The 19,516-nt window shown below is 51.0% G+C and overlaps 1 protein-coding gene and 1 long non-coding RNA gene across 6 annotated transcripts in view; one reads left to right on the top strand and one right to left on the bottom strand.

Annotated features, from left to right (window-relative positions):
• The window catches only part of ADGRL1 (adhesion G protein-coupled receptor L1), a 44,850-nt gene extending 37,891 nt beyond the window's left edge, over positions 1–6,959 (top strand). For 4 of the 5 annotated variants that reach the window (XM_045046872.1, XM_023246270.2, XM_045046876.1 and 1 more), the window contains 6 exons: positions 374–542; positions 1,860–1,988; positions 2,174–2,270; positions 2,363–2,491; positions 2,665–2,682; positions 3,087–6,959. In XM_045046872.1, the coding sequence (XP_044902807.1) occupies positions 374–542; positions 1,860–1,988; positions 2,174–2,270; positions 2,363–2,491; positions 2,665–2,682; positions 3,087–3,829 (1,285 nt within the window). In that variant the 3' untranslated portion in view covers positions 3,830–6,959. The other variant, XM_045046880.1, reaches the window with a different exon arrangement.
• Positions 100–19,161, bottom strand: LOC123382404. The gene is made up of 2 exons (XR_006590709.1): positions 19,010–19,161; positions 100–529 (listed from the first exon to the last, which is right to left on the bottom strand). It is a non-coding gene; the product is annotated as an uncharacterized LOC123382404 (long non-coding RNA).
• Between the last annotated feature and the right edge of the window lie 355 nt (positions 19,162–19,516).

Genomic DNA, 19,516 nt, shown 5'->3' with positions numbered 1-19,516 from the left:
GGGATTTAACACATCTAACCTGTGCTCTTGGAGACATAGCTGGTTAGTGTAAGGCTAAGTGCAAAAGGTAAGTCCACCTCAAGGAAACTCACAGAGAAATAGGCAGCAAAAGACAGTTTAAGGGTCTGGAAACACGGACCAAAGGGTGAAGGCTAACGACTGACCTTTGCAAAACCCCAAACACCGACCTCGGGCCCGGGCTGGTTGAAAGTACGGCTGTGCAGGCCATTCCCCCCAAGGCCCACGCATCCTAGGTGGGTCTTTGCAGACGGCATCGAGGCTCGCCTGAAGAGGGACACGCAGCAGGGCTACGGGGCAGGGTTTCTCCACTGTAAGGGACTTTGATATCCCTTCTCCCTCTCCCCCTCCCCAGATCCTGGGCCCTGGGGGCCATCGCGCTGCTCTTCCTGCTGGGTCTCACTTGGGCTTTCGGCCTGCTCTTCATCAATAAGGAGTCGGTGGTCATGGCCTATCTCTTCACCACTTTCAACGCCTTCCAGGGGGTCTTCATCTTTGTCTTTCACTGCGCCTTACAAAAGAAGGTGAGGTCAGGGGAGGGGGGCAAGTGCCTGCCTTCTGCAGTGGCACTGTGTCTGCTGTGAGGGGAGAGCAGGCTTGGGGTCAGGAAGGATTTAGGCAGGGGTGAAGATGGTTCTGGAAAAGAGCAAGATACGGCAACACGGAGGAGCAAGAAAGCAGGACAGGTCTGGGGAGCTGGGAGAGCACAGGGCAGGATTGTGACAGAGGATCAACCTCACCCCCACCCCTCCCACCCCCCAGCGTGGGTAGGAGGGAGAGGACTGAGTACCACCCAGACAGAACGTTTCTACTTCAGTAGTTGGGAGATGAACTGTGAGTTTTGTGGTAACAGTTTCCTTTTCAAATGTGTGAAAATCTGAATCATGAAGAAATATATATATGAAGGAGATCACAGAAGCAGACGAGTGTGGAGAGGGTGTACAGGCAGTAAGCTCTAGACGAAAGTTGGGGAACCTGAACCAAGGTGTTTGTAGACTTCGTCTTCAAGGGAGTAGGGAGCCCCAGACAGTGGTGGGGGCAGGTGGACAGTGAAGCGGGGAAGGCTGAAGCAGGGGACAGAGGAAGCAGGGATCACAAGATCGCTGCTGCAAGACCCTGGGGCCTGCGTTGGATACGCAGGAACAGTGTGACCCCCTTGCCGCCCCCGTGGCACACAGCCAAAGCCAACATCCTCGCACAGCGCCCACTTCACGCACAGTGACAGCGACACCCTTACAGCAGCCGCAGGCTCGCACATTCCTACCCGGGCCTCCCTCTCCTCCCCTCCAGCCATGCTCTCCTCTGCTTTCTCTCGAACACCTAGACACGGACCCTCCTCAGGGCTTGTCCCTGCTCCTCCCCACATATCCACAAGGTCTGCTGCCTTATTTCTTTCAGATCTTTGCTGAGAGGGCTCCTCAGGGACGCTCCCCCTGGTCTATTTGAAATCACAGACCCCCACTACACCCCCAACCCACAGCACGGCCCGACCCCCTTCCCAGTCATAGTTGTCTGTACAGCACCTGACACCATCAAACATCCCACACGACGTGCCGACGTTTGCATCTACGTGTGTCTCTGTCTACCACGGTACTAGCTCTCAGAGGTAGAGCCGTGGGTCTGATTTGTTCTATGCCATTCCTGGGGCCTAAACTCTCCCTGGCACACGGCACATGCTCATTAAAGATCTGTCGTGTGAACAAATGAGAAACCCAGCAGTGGATGTGGAGAAAGGAGGTTGGGCCTGAGCAGCGAGAGAGGCTGGCTGGCCGTGGTGGGACGGGAGACGGAGAGGCTCACGGGGCACCCGCTGCCAGCTCCCTGTCCTCCTGCCCACCCAGGTGCACAAGGAGTACAGCAAGTGCCTGCGTCACTCCTACTGCTGCATCCGTTCCCCCCCCGGGGGCGCTCACGGCTCACTGAAGACCTCAGCCATGCGGAGCAACACCCGCTACTACACAGGGACCCAGGTATCTGGGCCGGGGCCAGGGCACCGGGCAGGGCTCCCTGGGGCTGAGTGTTGCACCCACAAGCCCGAGAGGCAAGGCAGCACTCGGCCCGGGTCCCTGGTGGTGCTCATCAGGCGAGTGACCTCAGAAAGATCCTGGAGGGTGGGCGCCCCGGGGGCCCCCTCACGTCCAGGCTATGTCCCCAGAGCCGAATCCGGAGGATGTGGAACGACACCGTGAGGAAACAGACGGAGTCCTCCTTCATGGCAGGCGACATCAACAGTACCCCCACCCTGAACAGAGGTGAGACAGCATCCCTCGCCCTTCACTTTATCCCTTAAGGTTCTTAGACCAGTGTCTCTGGGCCACCTTGTGACCTCTGACGTCCCGGACAGGTACCATGGGGAACCACCTGCTGACCAACCCCGTGCTACAGCCCCGTGGGGGCACCAGCCCCTACAACACCCTCATTGCTGAGTCGGTGGGCTTCAATCCCTCCTCGCCCCCTGTCTTCAACTCCCCAGGTGAGAGCACTCCAGTACAGGAAGAGATCAGCAGCTCAGGTCGGGGAGTGTGAGGTCTGCACCCCAAGGGTCTCTGCTTGGGGCATCCTCATGCTTCCTGAACTGGAGCCTGGGCTTGACTTCCCAAGCACACTCTCACCTTCTCTCTTTTCTCTCCTCGCTGGCACCTGCAGGGAGCTACCGGGAACCCAGTAAGTGTGACTTGCCTGGTAACGTTTCTGAGGCTGGGAGGAAAATGTGATGGTGGCCTCCTGGGATGACCTCACTCAGGGAGAACTCAGGGTGCCCCCCAACCCCCGCCCCCCAACATACAGCCGGAGGGGGTTATATTTGGCTCTCAGGTAGGCAGTGAAGGTGAGGAGTGTCAGAGCACAGGAAATGGAACCGGTCACACAGAACTCTTCACATAGCCTCTACCTGAGAGGGGACCCGGAGAGAACTGGTCCCCACCCCCTTCCCCAAACCTGCTGCTGGGCTGGCGTCCCCTCTGCCAGTGAGAAAGAACGGGAATGGGAGAGCTCGGCCCAGGGGGAAGCAGGCACCCCCTCTCCCGTGTGCCCACGCGCCTCCTGAGCCGATCCCCTTTTGCCTGCAGAGCACCCTCTGGGAGGCCGGGAAGCCTGTGGCATGGACACACTGCCCCTCAATGGCAACTTCAACAACAGTTACTCCTTGCGAAGTGGGGATTTCCCTCCAGGGGATGGGGCCTCCGAGCCACCCCGAGGCCGGAACCTGGCCGACGCTGCCGCCTTCGAGAAGATGATCATCTCAGAGCTGGTACACAACAACCTGCGGGGCGGCAGCAGCGGGGCCAAGGGCCCTCCACCACCCGAACCCCCCGTGCCACCTGTGCCAGGGGGCGGTGGCGAGGAAGACGCAGGCGGGCCCGGGGGTGCTGACCGGGCAGAGATCGAACTTCTCTACAAGGCCCTGGAGGAGCCGCTGCTGCTGCCCCGGGCCCAGTCGGTGCTGTACCAGAGCGATCTGGATGAGTCGGAGAGCTGCACTGCGGAGGATGGGGCCACCAGCCGGCCCCTCTCCTCCCCTCCGGGCCGGGACTCCCTCTATGCCAGCGGGGCCAACCTGCGGGACTCGCCCTCCTACCCGGACAGCAGCCCCGAGGGGCCCAGCGAGGCCCTCCCACCACCCCCGCCTGCGCCCCCCGGCCCCCCTGAAATCTACTACACCTCGCGCCCACCGGCCCTGGTGGCCCGGAACCCCCTGCAGGGCTACTACCAGGTGCGGCGGCCCAGCCACGAGGGCTACCTGGCAGCCCCAGGCCTCGAGGGGCCAGGGCCCGACGGGGATGGGCAGATGCAGCTGGTCACCAGTCTCTGAGGGACCTCACGGACCAGGGGCTGGTGGCCCAGGCCAGGGAGGGAACCCTGGGTGGGGCTCTGGTGGGAGAGGGAGACTCATGGAGGCAGTGGCTGGTGGGCCACTCTCTCCAAGTACCCGTCGGCCGTGGGCCCTCTAGGCCCCTCAGGAGTTCTGCCATGGGGGCCTGTGGTGCAGGGTTCACAGACAGGGTTTCCTACCAGCCACGTGCACCAGCTCGAATTGGGGGAAGTGCAGTGAGGAGAAGCCAAGAGGTCCCCAAGGGAGTAAGGAAGGAGAAATTGGATGGGTGCAGCCCACTCTCTACTTCCCCCTCTCCCCTACCTTCCTACCCCCTGGAGGGAAACGAGGGCTTTGGTTTCCTTGGGCCAAGGGCCCTGCTGAATGGAACCTGTCCGCTGCTCCTCTCTCTGCATCTGGAAATGCTGCCAGCTGCACCAGGAGGGAGCAGTGGGAGCAGACAGACAGGTTCCTCCTGCACTAGTTCCCTGCTCCTTGGAGACTGGGGCCTCTGGCCCAAGAGAAGGCCCCGGGGCAGGCGGAACGGGCAGTTGTGGCTGCTGGTTTAAAGGTGGAACTTTCTCTGAAGCTCCTTCCCTCCTCTGCTCTTCATCCTTGCCTCCCCAGCAAGCCTGCCCATCAGCCTCCTCAAGTGCACCCAGTGACCCCCTCCCTTGGGGTGACTCCTGATGAAGCACAACTCCCCGCAGGGCCCCCAGCCCACAGGGGTGGCCATATTTGGGCAGTTCCCAGTCCTGTGGGCTCGGCTAACTGGGGAGCAGATTTTGGGTCTGGATCTCCCTGGGGAGTGGGTCCTGGGCTTGGATCTTTCCCTAGGGGGCCATCTTACCCCTTCCTCTCTCCTCCTCCTCCCCCATTGCTGTAAATATTTCAACGAAATGAAAAAGACAAAAAAAAAAAAAAGACAAAAAAAAAAAAAAAAAAGGAAAGAAAATCTCATCACTTGAAGCCACCGGGAGCCTGTGGCCCAGCCAGCCCGGGGCTTTCTCCGGAGCAGAGTGGCGCCGCCGGGCCCTGGCAGCCAGGACTTCTCCGTGTATGTGTGCATCCCCAGCCGGGGTGGGCGGGCCGCCAGAGCAGCTTTTTACAATCCAGAGACAGAAAACAAAATCTAGAAGCAACAGCGAAACAAAGAACCTGTTTCCTTCCCGGCACTGTTTCTGTCGCCTCTTTCCCTGCTCCGCCTGTCCCTGGCCTCAGTCAGCCCTCCTGGGGCGTGTACCTCACTGCCTGCCCCAGGACCGGGGCCTGTCTCCCCCTCCCCTCCCCACTGGCCCGGGGAGACACCCTCACACCCAAAGATGCTTTTGCCAAGATGGCTGCGCTGTCCCTTTGAGTTCCTGCTTCTTGTATATTGCTTCTGGGACTCTGGGCCGAGGAAGAAGGGACTGATTTCCCACCTAGAGAGGTTGATGGGGGAAGGAAAGTGGAGGCAGCAAGTGGTGGGTGTGACCGGGAGGCTAGGAGTGGTGAAGTTGTCTTCTCTCTTGAGGGGGGTGGGGGAGGGTATGCAAAGGTGAGAGATCACCTTCCCTCCCCTACACCCTCCTGCAGGGGACACAGAGCCAAGTACCAGGGCCTGCCGTCAGGACACCTTTGTATTGGGGGCTCTACCCCCAACCTATAGACTCTGGAAGCTTCAGGCGGGGGATGTCTCCTGAGTACCTCTTCCAGCACCCTCCTCCCCAGCCTCTCACCCTGGCCTCCCCTGCCCCAACTCTTTGAGGGTAGGGTAGTCCCATTGCCACACTAGCCCAGCCCTATCATTGCCATTCTCCCAGGGGTGGCCCTCCACCCCTATTCTGGCCCCCTTCTTGTCTCTTTTGCCCCTCTCTCTTTTCTCACAAGTGCCATGAGTTTTCAAACATCTTCGGGTCTCAGCCTGCTGCTGCCATAAACTTCTTTGGGTTAAGGGGGCGGGGGTGGGGGGGAAGGCTCTAGGGAGGAACTAGGGGAAAGGGACAGGTAGGTGGCTGGAGGAACCCTTTTTGCTGCTAGAAAGTCCCTCCCTTCTCCTGGGGAGCTGGGGCTGGCTTGTCCCCATCAGTTAGGGGAGAAGGGGTCAGACCAAAGATGGTGGTTTGTCCCATGTAGGGAGACAGGTGTGGGGAGAAGGCAGGTTTGGGTTCCATATCTGGTTTTTCAGTAGGAAGGCTTAACCTCATTCAGCGGAAGAACATGGGTAACTCTGGATGGGGAAGAGAGAAGTATAGGGACAGTCTTGCCCAGACAGCTCCGTGGCCTTCCTTGGTATCACTAGGCCAGGAACTCCACTTAGGAAGGGGCAGTTAGAGGTCTGTGAAGAGCTGGCAAGAGAGGAGGGACAATGGAGGAGTTGGCCAGGCGTCAGTCCAGCCAGAGCCAGAGGCTGCCTCTGCCACCAGTAAGAGGGCTGGAGAGCAGGCTTGGAGGGAGAGTTCCACAGGGGGTGGGTGCTGGAGGTAGGCAAGGAATCCGCTTTCTCTCCCCTGACCAGCCCTCCTTTTATCTCTCCAGATACTGACAATCAAGGGGAGAGAGGGTGTGGTGGGTCCCTAGGTTCTCATTCCAGCCAGAATCACCAAGGTGGAGTCCCAGGCCTCAGAGCTGCATGGCAGGGCCCCCTGGTGGGGTTGGACACCACTGCAGTCAAGTGCAAAGCCACCCCCGAGAGCCCAGGTGTCCCCTCACCCCAACCACACCTGGTGCCTTGACACCCCACCCCAGCTGGGACAGTATAGAGAAGGAAGGGTCTTGGTTTCCTCTCCTACTCTCTTCCTTGGGCTCCTGAATTCATTTGCTTTTAAATATTAGTATTTTTTGTTGTTTCCCTGGCCTTCCTTTCTCTGTCAACACCTCTTTCCCTGTGTCTTTTTCACTGTCTCTGTGTACCTCTTCTTTCACCCTCAATATCTCTTGTGTCCATTCGGGCCTCCTCCCCTCTCTCCCACGCCCCCCAGTCCCTCCTTGGTCTCCTTTTCGATATGCCAAACCAATTTTGGGTCGAGTGCATTTAACGAGAACAAAACAAAAGGCTCATAACAAGAACGTTTCAGAAAAAAACAAAAAGTTTAAAAAAAATTGTTGAGTCAAAAAAATCAAACAATAAAGAAATTAAGATTTCTTGGAATGACAAGAGTGGCGTGACTCGCTGGGGGGTAAGAAGTGGGTGAGTGGATCTGCTCAGAGTGTCCCCATGAGGCTGACACGGTGAGAACCTGCACTGCAGCATTTTGAACCCACCGCAGAGGCCTGGCGAGTCACGGAATCCTAACACTCACAGAGAACTTTGTAAGTTCCTGGGTCTGGCTGAGCACTTCAGGTGCAGTTTCTCTTTGAATCCGCATAAATGCTCTATGGGGGAGGTTATCAGATCTCCATTTTGCAGACGGGGAACCTGGCTTACAGTGCCTAGATGAATGCCCAAGTCTCTCTGGCCAGGCCACTGCATATCAAGTGTCAGAGAAGCCCCACCAGCTGTATTTCAGGCAGAGTGCAGGCACTGTATGCTGTGCCTGTCTCGTTCCACCTGCCATCCCTGGACCCCCACATGCTGCTGGAACGGTGCATTTTCAAACGTGCCAAGGTGGGACCGCATCACGTGTATTGCACATTCTCAAACGCAGCTCCCAGTGCTCCCAGAGAGGAAGGACTGTTCAAACAGTGCGAGCATCTCTCTGTGCCTCCCTCCCTTCAACATCTGCATCCAGGATGCCACACTCCCGATTGTCTTCCCACCTCTCCAGCCACTCCTTCCCAGTTTGTGGCTGGTTCCTTCTCATCTCCTGACTCTTAACACCGGTGAGACCAGATACCTACACTCACTCCTTAGGAGATCTCAGCCTTGTTGCATGGTTGTACATAATAACTATAAACTGACAACTCCCAAACACAGAATTCCAGGCTGAACTTCTGCCTTGAGTTCCAAATTCTTTCACATCCAACCTACCCCCTCCACATTTCCCCCTAGGTGTCTGGCAGGACTTCAAACTTAACTTGTCCAAACCTGTCCCCCACAGCTCCTCTCATAGGCTCCCCACCTCAACTAATCGCAAATCCATCTGCGACTCAAGAATAAACCCTTGGAGGTTCCTTTGAACTTACCTCTTTGTTCAACCTCACATCTAAACTGACAGAAAATGGAATGGTGGTTCTAACTTCAAATTATCCACAGTTAATTCTTATCACCCCGGTTCAAGCCACCATTGTCTCTCATCACGACCACTGCAACACTCCCCTAACTAATTCCCTTGTCCTTCTTCAGGCTTTTCTCAACACAGAAACCAGAATGATCTTGGTAAGCACCTTGTCCCTCCTCTGCTCAAAACTCTCCAGTAACCTCTTCTCTTGCCCAGACAAAAGGCCAAAGTCAGCCCAACGGCCTACAATGACCTATGAGGCTCTACGACATCAGATCTCATCCCCATGGCTCTCCTCCTGCTTCCCTCCACTCTAGCCACGCTGGGTTCCTCACTGCACACAAAGATGCAGGCACCTGCCTCAGAGCCTTTGCCCTGGCCATTCCACAGCATTCACTTATTCTCCTGCAGAGAATTCTCCTGCTTATGAAAATCAGAGCTTCCCAAGCCACTCCATCTAAACTGCAACTGGCTACTCCAGAACTCCCTAGAACACATTTTGCTTCGTTGGTCTCCCACAGCACTCCTATCTAGCAAACTAAGAAACTTCTTTTGCTTGTTTCTTATCTGCCTCCCCAACCAGAATGTCATGAGGAATGGTGTGTTTTTGTTCAGTGCTGTTCCCCAGTGTCTAGCACAGCATCTGACACACAGTAAGTGATCAATAAATATTTGTTAAAGGATGGAAAGCTGAAATGAAAGGGAGACCTAGAGTGAGCCTGAGACGAGAGTTACAAATGATGGAACTGTGTGAATCGGCCATTTCTTCCACTGCTCTCGGTTCCCATGTGCCCCTCACTGGGCAATGCTGAGTTTAATTTAGCGCAGCCCTGAAACCTAAGTTCACTATTTCTGCTGGTACCCAACCCAAGAAAAGGCAGTCTGCTCCTATGCTGGAAGAGGAGCTGATGGTACTGGACTTACTGAGACACTCTGTGAGCAGGTGTGGGGACTTTAAGGGTAATCTAATTTAACTACATAGGATTCTGACTTCGTGCTCTGATTTTGAGATCAAATCCCAGCATAAGAGGAGGTTCTACAACACAACCAGCTCTTTCACCTCTGTGTCCTTTACTCTCCCCGGCACGGCACACACCCTCCTCTGCTAGCACAATCTCAATCTGCCGTGCCAGATGCCTGCGACCCTCAGGTGGCTGTTAGTGGCACCCGTACATACCTGGTGCAGCCATCTGCACATGCCCAGGAACGGTAACACTTACATTGACATTTATCACTTCCAAGTTCCTTCCTACAATTCACCGCACGTACTTATCACAAAGTATGTATTCTTATCCCTATTCGTCAAATGAGGAAACTGAGCTTAGAGTGACGATGACCTGCTCAAATAGGACAACTGGGCAGTTCAAAGTGTCTGCATCCCGCAGATGCTTGACATGCCATCCGTTTTAATCCTTTCAGTGACCCAACGAGGCAGGTATTAGCCCTGTTTTATGGCTGCAGAAGCCGAAGCCCAGGACAGCTTATCCCCACGTTTACTTGGCTAATAAGAAAGAGCTGGACCAGGCCTCCATCTTGGTCTTCTGATCCCAGGAGCTGCTTCTAGGGATGTCTGTGCTTGGCTGCAACTGCCCACTCCCCATCTCTGTTCACCAACCCCATGTGGCACACAATACAGAGGGTTGACGATCTGGCTCCTCACATCACAGGAGATGCCCACTAAGCACACCACACTCCCCAACAGTCCCCACGTAGGTAGTATTAGGGCTGTCCAGAGCGGGCTGATGTGAGTCAAGCCAGAAGGACGGCCTAAATGCAGAGCCACAGAGGATTCTCTCCAGCCCCCAAAAGGCTAAAGGCACTGGGGGCCTCCAACCCAGAGAAAACCTCCTCTGTCCCACAAACTCTCGGCAAGACCTGGGGAAGCCAGGCTGAGGCCAGTCCTCAATCCCCACAACATCCACAGGCTTATTCTGCTCTTCTCTTACCCCTTCAAACATCAGTCATGGAAACCAGCAATGAGGACAGGCCCCTGCTGCCTCCTCCCTCCCCCACTTGTATCATGTTCACTGCACCAGGACTCTCCTTGACCGAAATCCTTGCAGCTGCTAATCTTTTCTATTTGTCCTGTCCCACTGTCTTCCACAACCCTCCACCTTCATCTAAGTGATCCCAGCCTCTCACAACTGAAGCCCTCATTGTAACCCAACCAGTCCTCTCCTGGGAATCAATCCTAAACAATCACAAATGCACATGAAAACTTGGCAACAAGAAGGTTCACTGTGGTCAGGCTTCTGTGAGTGAAACACAACAAATACAATTTCAGCACAGAAAATCATTACATAAATCAGGCACATAAAACAATACATATAGCCATTAAATACAACGATGCAAGGGGCATCTGGGTGGCTTAGTCAGTTGAGTATTCAACTTTGGCTCAGGTCATGATCTTGCGAGTTCGAACCCCGCATCGGGCTTGCTGCTGTCGGCGCAGAGTTCACTTCAGATCTTCTGTCCCCCTCTCTCTCTGCCCCTCCCCTGCTTGTACTCTCAAAAATAAATAAATAATTTAAAAATAAATAAATGAATAAATTCTAAAGATGGTGCAGAAGAACATTAAATGACATGGAAATAAATTTCTAATAAGATTTTGTATAAAAATTTAGATATAAAAAAGATAAAGCATGACCCACCTTTTTGAATGACACTTATATACAAACAGCACATAAACAGTTACATACACGTGTGTATTTGTGCATGTGCACACACATGCATGCGTATATCGTGAAAATTAATAAAGGGAAACCTCACTAAAATGGAGTCAAGAGGCCAGAAGGTGGAGCTCTCGTGCCCTATCGCCAGCAGTCATTTGCAGACCCAACAGGAAGAGATATGCACCTAGCAAGTGGATACTACTTCCCTACCCCAGCAGGAGGAAGGTTTTCTCCCCTCAACCAATCCTCCCCCCCCCACCCCGCCCCACAAAAGCCCAGCTGAAGAGAGACAGATTAGCTCAGCCTATGAAAAGCCACTACACTTCGGACTGCCAGTTCACTCCAAAGCACTTTTGGTTTATAACAGCCTTCCCAACTTTCCCTTTTCTCTATAAGAGCATACCTCTCCTTTGTCCTTTAGAGTTGCCTATGGTAAGGTTTTGTCTGGTCACAGCTTGCAAGTCCCAAAATGCAATTCTCTTATTCCCAAATAAACCCGTTTTTGCTGTTAAAACTCAGTTTTATCCTTAAGGTTAACATTACATGTACGTATATGTACACACATATAACATCAGAATATAAAGCTATACTTCAGAATATGAACAGTGAGTAACTTGCTTTCTTCCAATTCTGCATTTAAAAAAATTATTTCAGGGTCGCCTGGGTGGCTCAGTCAATTAAGCATCCGATTCGGCTCAGGTCATGATCTCACGGTTCATGGGTTCAGGCCCCGCGTCAGACTCTGTGCTGACAGCTCAGGGCCTGGAGCCTGCTTCGGATTCTGTGTGTGTCTCTCTCTCTCTGCCCCTCCCCCACTCATGTTCTATCTCTGTCTCTCAAAAATAAACGTTAAAAAAATTTTTTTTAGTTTTTTCATTAAGCATGTATTACTTTTGTAAAAGGAAAAAGTATTCGTGTGTCCTACTTTCTGTGGAATAACAAAAACCAAGAATAACCGATACCTCTGAAAGAATGAAGAACTAGGTGTGAGAACCAGCCCTTACAAAGATTGGTTCTTATGTGGTAATGTTTAAGAAAATGCAGTGTTGGCACAGGAAGACAAACAGGACCACGAAGAGACCCGTGACTGGATGCAAACTTGTTCTAGACAGAGGTTACAAATCACTAGAGAAAGGACGGATTGATCCAGAGGATCTCAAGGGTTTTGGTCTTGGGATCCCTTTACCCTCACAAAACTTCATGAGTGGAATTGGGAAGGACTAGGTGGAGCACAAAAGATTTGGGAGACAAAGAAAATACTCTTGAGACTATAATGACGGCACACATTTGTCCAAATCCACAGAACATACAACACCAAGAGTGAACCCTAATGTGAACTATAGACTTTGGGTGATAATGATATATGAATGTAGGATCAACTATAAATATACCACTCTGGTGGGGATGTTAATGGTGGGGGAGGCCATGCATGAGAAAAGGGGAGGCAGGGGGCATACAGAAAATCTCTGTACCTTACTCTCAATTTTGCTGTGAACCTGAAACTGCTCTTAAAAAAAATTAAGGGGCGCCTGGGAGGCTCAGTTAAGCGTCTGACTCTTGATCTCAGCTCAGGTCATGATCTCACAGTTCATGGGTTTGAGCCCCATGTCAGCTCTGTGCTGGGAGCACAGAGTCTGCTTGGGATTCTCTCTCTCTCTCTGCCCCTCTTCCGTACTCACTGTCTCTAAACAAACACTAAAAAAAATTAAGTTAAAAAATAAATTAAATCTTAAAAAAAAAAAAAAAACTAATGAGAACCCTAAAGAGCTGTTGTTTATAGGGATAGGGATTATTTCTATGTATATTTACTAAATTAGAAATTATAACTGACAATTTTTTAAAAATTTGAATTAGCTAATAAATCAGGGGCACCTGGGTGGCTCAGTCGGTTAAGCGTCCGACTTCAGTTCAAGTCATGATTTCACAGTTCAAGAGCTGAAGCCCTGCACGGGGCTCACTGCTGTCAGCACAGAGCCTGCTTCCCATCCTCTGACCACCCCCTTCTCTCTGCCCCTTCCCCACTCATCCTCTTTCTCTCTCAAAATAAACATTTAAAAAATACATAAGCTAATAAATCCAACAGATGTTAACATAAGTCAGCTATTTTGTAAGAATAACTATGTTTTTAAAAACAAAGTAGTGAAAAGAATGGCAGTGTTTTACATTTTGTGACGCTCCTAGTGTTTGGCCCAATAGAAGAGACCAGAATTCTCACACAGGTTCTGCAATCAATCTGTTGCAATATGCTGTCTTGGTTGAAGTTCATAAAGGAAATCCAGCCTCACACAGATGCAGTTAGAAAAGGAGGAGTGCGATAGCCTTTTCAGCTAATTGGGGATATCCTACTTTGTTACTTACCAAAACTCAACAAGTAGTGGTGTGTTCAAGTTAGTTGTAAGGTCAGGGGCGCCTGGGTGGCTCGGTCAGTTGAGCGTCCAACTTCAGCTCAGGTCATGATCTCGCAGTTCGTGAGTTCGAGCCCCACATCAGGCTCTGTGCTGACAGCCTGGAGCCTGCTTCGGATTCTGTGTCTGCCTCTCCCTGCCCTTCCCATGCTCATGCTCTCTGCCTCTCAAAAATAAATTTAAAAATGTTTAAAAAATTAAGAGTTGGTTGTAAGGTGGAATATGAAACTGTGTCAATGAATTTTTCATACTGTTACATTGAGCCCCCTTGGCCTGTTGGAAAATACTGATCTACTGAATTACTATACAATATTTTGAAAATCTTCTTTGTTAATATCAACACTGATCTCATCAGAAAAATATCTTTAAATATTGCAAAGTAGTCAGGCTCATGGTGAATAAAAGTTTTCCCAAAGACTAAATTCTGCTTGAAAGCTCAAATTTTATCACTGGCAACAGACCATCAATGGTCCTCGAAGTGACCAGCTCCCTTCATTCATTTCTGAGAAAATATCGGCCAAATATCTTAACTGAATAACTACCGTCTGTCATTCTTTCAAGTAAAAATGGTGTTCCGTGAAAAAAGGCACCAGCTCCACCTCTACTCAAACAACTGTACAAGTGCACTTCCTCACCTCCCGTCGCTCTTCAGCAATAGACGTGCTCCATGCAAACTTCCCATTTCACCACACAGAGTATTACAAAGACTCGTTCAGAGGCTCAGTTTTAACGCAATTACTACTTTTCATGGCTTCTTCAAGGACACTCAGGTGAAATCATTTTCACAATGAATGTGTGGCAGCAGCGAGGAATACAAGGACAACTGCTACTACCTTGTGGGGACACTGCACGGACTCCTGTGCTAAGGCACCAGCGGTTTTACCCACCGCTGCTTTTCTACGAGTTGTGCAGAGGACAACACTGTGCAAACGACAAATGGAGGTGACCCTTTAGAACCATTATGAAAATGGTTTACCTCGTGGATCCCCAGGGGATCACATTTTGAAAACCACTGAACTACTCAATAAAGGAAACCGGGACAACTGGTTTCTGTGTGGAAAAAACAAAAACACAGTCCCACCTCACATCATAAACAAAAATAAATTCCAGGTAGATTTTTTAAAAGCTAAATATGAAAAGTAAAACTTCCATGGAGGAAAAAAGAGTAGATACAGGTTAAGATGTCTTAAGCAGGGCACAAAAAACACCAACTTTAAGTAGACTGATCATTCTAATGACATTAACATAGTAATAAAAAACTCTGAACTTCAAAAGACACCATACAAATGGAAAGGCAAGTTTCAGATGTGAGAAGAACCATCTATACTCAATAAGATGAGGGCAATCCAGCACGAAAACGGGCAAAGATATGAAGAGGCAACTCACAGAAGATAAAGGCTCAATACACAGACATAAATAGCTCAATCTCACTGGTCATCAGGAAAATGCTAACGGAAACCGCTAATTTACACAAATCAAAAAACAGAAACGTAAAAATCTGACAGTACCAAGTATTGATAAGGACACTGGGCAATAGCAACCTTGCTGGGGGAGTAAGAACTGGAATGGTCATTCTGAAGAGCAAACTGGCAATATCTAGGAAAGGTGGATATTCCCATAACCCAGTAATTCAACTCCTGATACGTATTCTAGGGAAACTCCTGCATGTGTGTACAAGGAGACATATACAGCAACAACCACTGGAGCACCGTTTGCAAGAGTAGAAAACAAGAAACAACCTAAATACTGAGCAAGAGGTAAATGGGTAAGGTAAGTAAACACTGTCCAACAAAACTTTCTGTGACCGTGGAAGCATTCTCCACCCATGCTGTCCAAATGTGGTTGCCATCAGTCACAGGGTGCCTATTAAACACATAAGATGTGGCTAAGGGTGACTGGGAATTGAACTTTGTATTTAATTTTGATTAATTGAAATCCAAATAGCCACAAGTAGAAAATGGCTACCACATCAGACAGCATAGCTACAGCAGCGAAAATGTATTTTTTTGGGTCCAACATAATGCTTTTGCAGCGATGTTACATATACGTAAACACATATACACTGCAAACACACTATGTTGGACAAAAAAAGCAAGTTTCAGAGGTAACGGCTGTGACCAGAGTGGATCAAGCAAGGTGTCTAGAATGAAAATTCTAGGAGGCACTCACCCTCAGCGTTGTATAGGTTGGACACTTGTGTGACCCTGAGAGTGAACGCCTCCTCAGATTTTGTGCCACAGGTGCCATGCTCGCCTCACCTTTTAAGTATATGTCCGGTATGCTACCTTGTCCGGGGTCCCCAAGATCATCCTAGGTTCAATGACTCACTAGGAGGACTCACAGAATTTTGCATAGAGCCTACACACAGCTATGATTTCTTACAGTGAAAGGGTACAAAGCAAAACTGGCCAAGGGAAAAGGCCCATGGTGCAAAGTCTGGAGCACAAGATTCCAGGAATCCTCTCCTAGTGGAGTCACGTGGATGCACTTAGTTTCCCCAGGAGAGCTGGGACAACACACGTGAAATACTGCCCACTGGAAGCTCATTAGAGAATCAATGCCCAGGGTATTTATTGGGGGCTAGTCAAGTACCAAAAACACTAGACTCCAGAAGGAAAGGAGATATTCAACATAAAGCACATCGTACAGTTTAGGCACCAAGAACCACTCTTTAGGGGATGGCAGAACTCTTCTGAAATCCAAGTTCCTAGAGACCAGTCAAGGGTCAACCATGCAAACAGGCCTTCCTAAAGGACAGCAGTCTCATACCTACTATGGCCAACTCTTTTTTGCACAGATTTCATTTATATAAAACTGTAGAACATGACACATAATACTATGCATTGTTTAAAGACACACAGATATTAAATTGTACGAACACGCACAGAAAAATAAACCCTGAATCTAGGGTTGTAGTTACAAGGGGAAAGGACTTGGTTTGAGGCAGGGGTACACAAGGCCTCACAATGGCATCTCTGATGTTTGACTCCTTAAGCTGGGAAACAGGTAAAAATGTATTTTGTTCTAGCATTTCTTATACCTTTCCAAGTGTGTGTGCACCTGAAATATTATGTTAAGAATAAAGACTCATCTCCTTATTACTGTATACTACTAAAGGTTTATGTCATGGAGTGCTCTTCAGACTCTAGGTACTATGTTAAGCCCTTTATGTGAATTTACTCTTTTGAATACACTCAAAGGTCAATGTGAGGCAAGTGAGAGCTCTGCCCTCAACTAGCTGTCCATCTACCGAGGAATGATGAGAGAGAAGCACAGTCTAAAACCAATTTAAGTTCTGAATGTTACCAAGATAGTAAAACAGGGTGATGTAAGGAAAAGGTGCGTTATGGTGCCTGGGTGACTCAGAAGGTCAAGCATCCGACACTCGGTCTCGACTCCGGTCACAGTCTCACAGTTCATGGGTATGAGCCCCACGTCAGGCTCTGCACTGACAGCTCAGAGCCTGCTTGGGATTCTGTCTCCCTCCCTCTCTCTCTGCCCCTCCCCTGCTCTCTCCTCTCAATAAACATTTAAAAAAAAAAAAAAAAAGGAGCTGCTTTAACCAGCGTGGCCTGGGAAAGCCTCTTTGAGAGGGGCCCTGGAGTGGAGCCATAAACGACGGGAAGGAGACGGCCATGCAATGATCTGAAAACAGCACATTCCAGGGGGAACGGCAAGTGCAAGGCCCTACAGCAGGAACAAGCTTGGTGTGTTGAAAGACGGTAAATGAAGCCGGCAGGACTTGAGAGTGGGAACAAGAGGAAGACTAGGTGGTGAAGCCTGAGAGGTCAGCTGAGGTCACGGCGCAGGGCCTGAGCCACAGTAAAGACCTTAGGTTTCATTCTAAACCTGAGGAGCCCTTGAAGGTTTTAAGCAGGGTGACGACATGATCTGGTTTACAACTGAAGATTATTCAGCCAGCTGTATGGAGAACTCATTACAGACGGAGCCATTTACTTCATTAGCACCACAGACACAACGCTTGCGGCTGATGAGCTTTTCAGGCGGTATGAAAAAGGTGGGGGGGGGGGGGGGGGGGAGTCCCACAATGCAAAAAGAACACTACAAAGTTGGAGTGAATCAGTATTTAATGACACGTCTAGAAAACAACATCATGGCAACTTCGTTCATCATTAAACGCAGTATTCATATAAGCAACTGAATTACATTTGGAAATAATCTGAAAATCAGATTTTCTCAGTCACGAAAATCCGCCAAGAAATCATAGCCGATCATAAAAGTGGATTTTCCTGCAGCCAAATCATCTCAAGGGAAAAAACACTTTCAATGATTTTAGCCACAAAACATTTTTGTACTTAACGGAAGATATAAATACAAAAAAAAAAAAAAAAAAAAAAAAAAGAAGCCTAGCATCGCGAGGCCTTACAACTCAGTGTGCCAAAACCACAGAGGTGGCTGGATAAGAGCTAGCAGCGGGAATTGGTGTTCAGGCCTCCACGCGGAGTCTGAACACCGGCCAGGGGCCCCTTGGAAAGGCTTCTCTGAGAAAAGCACATTCGAACAGGCAGACCTGGCACCCGCCACGCCAAGAGCAGGGGAAGAGGCTCTGGGTGGAGAGGGGTTCTGTGCTGGAAATGCCAGGCCAGGTTGGCAAAAACAAAAAGGACAGTGTGGCTGCACTGAAGCTGGGGTCGGGCCTGGGGAGCGGTGACCAGAAGCAAGGCCGTAGAGCCTGGAAGACCACATTCTCACCCGGAAAGCAGAGCAACACTCATGTTTAAAGAGTGACTGATCCAGGGGCGCCGGGTGGCTCAGTCGGTTAAGAGTCCCACTTCGGTTCAGGTCATGATCTCCGGGTTCGGGGGTTCAAGCCCTGCGACGGGCTCTGGGCCCACAGCTCCCAGTCTGGACCCCCCTTCGGATTCTGTGTCTCCTTCTCCATCTGCCCCTCCCCCACTGGCACTCCGTGTCTCGCTCTCAAAAATAAACATGGAAAAAGAAATTTTTTTTTTTTTTTTAATTTTTAAAAAGAGTGATCCAACCGGTTTCAGACCCACACTGTCCAGGAATACAGGAACCACTTGCCACAGGGGCTTGTGAACACCTGGAGACAGTTCCAGCTGCGCTGTAAAAATAGAACCTTCCACGTCACTTAATTCTAACTAATTAACACTGACATTTAAAAAACCGGTGTGTAATTGAGCTCAGGGAAAACTTTTAAGCCTGTTGCCGACAGCGTGGGCACGCGCTTCTCCATTTTCAAGTGTCAGTTTTAGGAAACCCAACGCCAGACCAACTATTTCCGATGAAAGTGTAGCTGTAACCCTAAAACAGGGGACTTCGAAGCCTCAGTACCCTAGCAGAAGAACGTGAGGCATCTCATTTGTATGTTTTAGGCCCATCACTTGTTGAAATACTATTTTGGCTATACTGGGTTAAAGACAACATTAAAATTCATTCCACCTGTATTTTTTTGTTAACTTTTTTTTTTTTTTTCACTAAGACGTCCTTGCTAGAAAAAAATGTGACACGAGAAAGGCGGCTCGTGTTATTTTTCCACCGGGTGGAAGCGGGAGTCTGGCCGGCAGGGCGCGACAGCGGTCCGACCCTGGCGTGGGGGCCGAGAGAAGTTTCTAGTTGCACTATGCAGTCACAAGTCGCGTCAGCGAGTTTTCACGGCCCCGTTCAATGAGCGGCGGGGAGGGGAGGGGGGGGGGGAGGACGTGGCCTCGGGAGCTGAGTCGCAGAAGGCAGGACCCCAACTCCCACTCACAGCGCTCTGTGTCCACCTGAAACCTCCCAGCAGCTCAAGGAGGCGAGAGCCGGACTCGAACCAGGCCCCACTCCCGGGGCCCCAGCGCGTCGCACGACCGCCTCTCCGTCCTCCCTCGCGGGGGTGGGGGAGGGGGTGACCAACGTTCACAAAGTTCACAACGGACTCCCCCACCGCTGGGTCTGAGGAGGGGCCGGGAGCCCCTTAAAGAAGGTCCCGGCAACGCTCACCTGCTGACAGACGCCAAGGCGACAAACGCTCCTCCTCTCACTCTACACACGCTTCAACCACGCCGGCAGCCAACTTCCGCTCCTCTGCCGCGAATCCCCAGCTAAGTATTCCTCTCCACCCGCCCCCGCGACCAATCCAGCCAATCACCTCTCAAAGAATCTGCTGCGTCCCTGCCACTCTCCTCCCTGCCAATCACCGCGGGCGCCGGCACCGCCCTTCCCGCCCTCTTAGGCGAGCGCCGCGCGCCACCGCTAGGCAGTTGGCGGCGCTGCCCTCCGCCGGGATGAGTCTCCCGGAAGGACTGGGCGAAGCGCGGGCCACGCCGGTGCGGGAACCTTCGGGATTGGCCGATAGGAGCCCCGCTCTCTGATTCCGCCCACCCCCTCCCTAGACACCCAAGTCGGAGACGCTGGGGATTGGTTCCCGGTGGACACCCGAAGAAGCCAAGAAATGGTTCCGCCTCCCTCGCGCATCCCGGAGAGGGAGCTCCACGGATTGGTCCGCGG

The sequence above is a fragment of the Felis catus genome, chromosome A2 (genome assembly GCF_018350175.1).
Source record: "Felis catus isolate Fca126 chromosome A2, F.catus_Fca126_mat1.0, whole genome shotgun sequence".
In the NCBI taxonomy this organism is placed as follows: Eukaryota; Metazoa; Chordata; class Mammalia; order Carnivora; family Felidae; genus Felis; species Felis catus.
The sequence above is the reverse complement of the archived record's forward strand: the minus strand, read 5'-3'. Positions and strand labels throughout refer to the sequence as shown.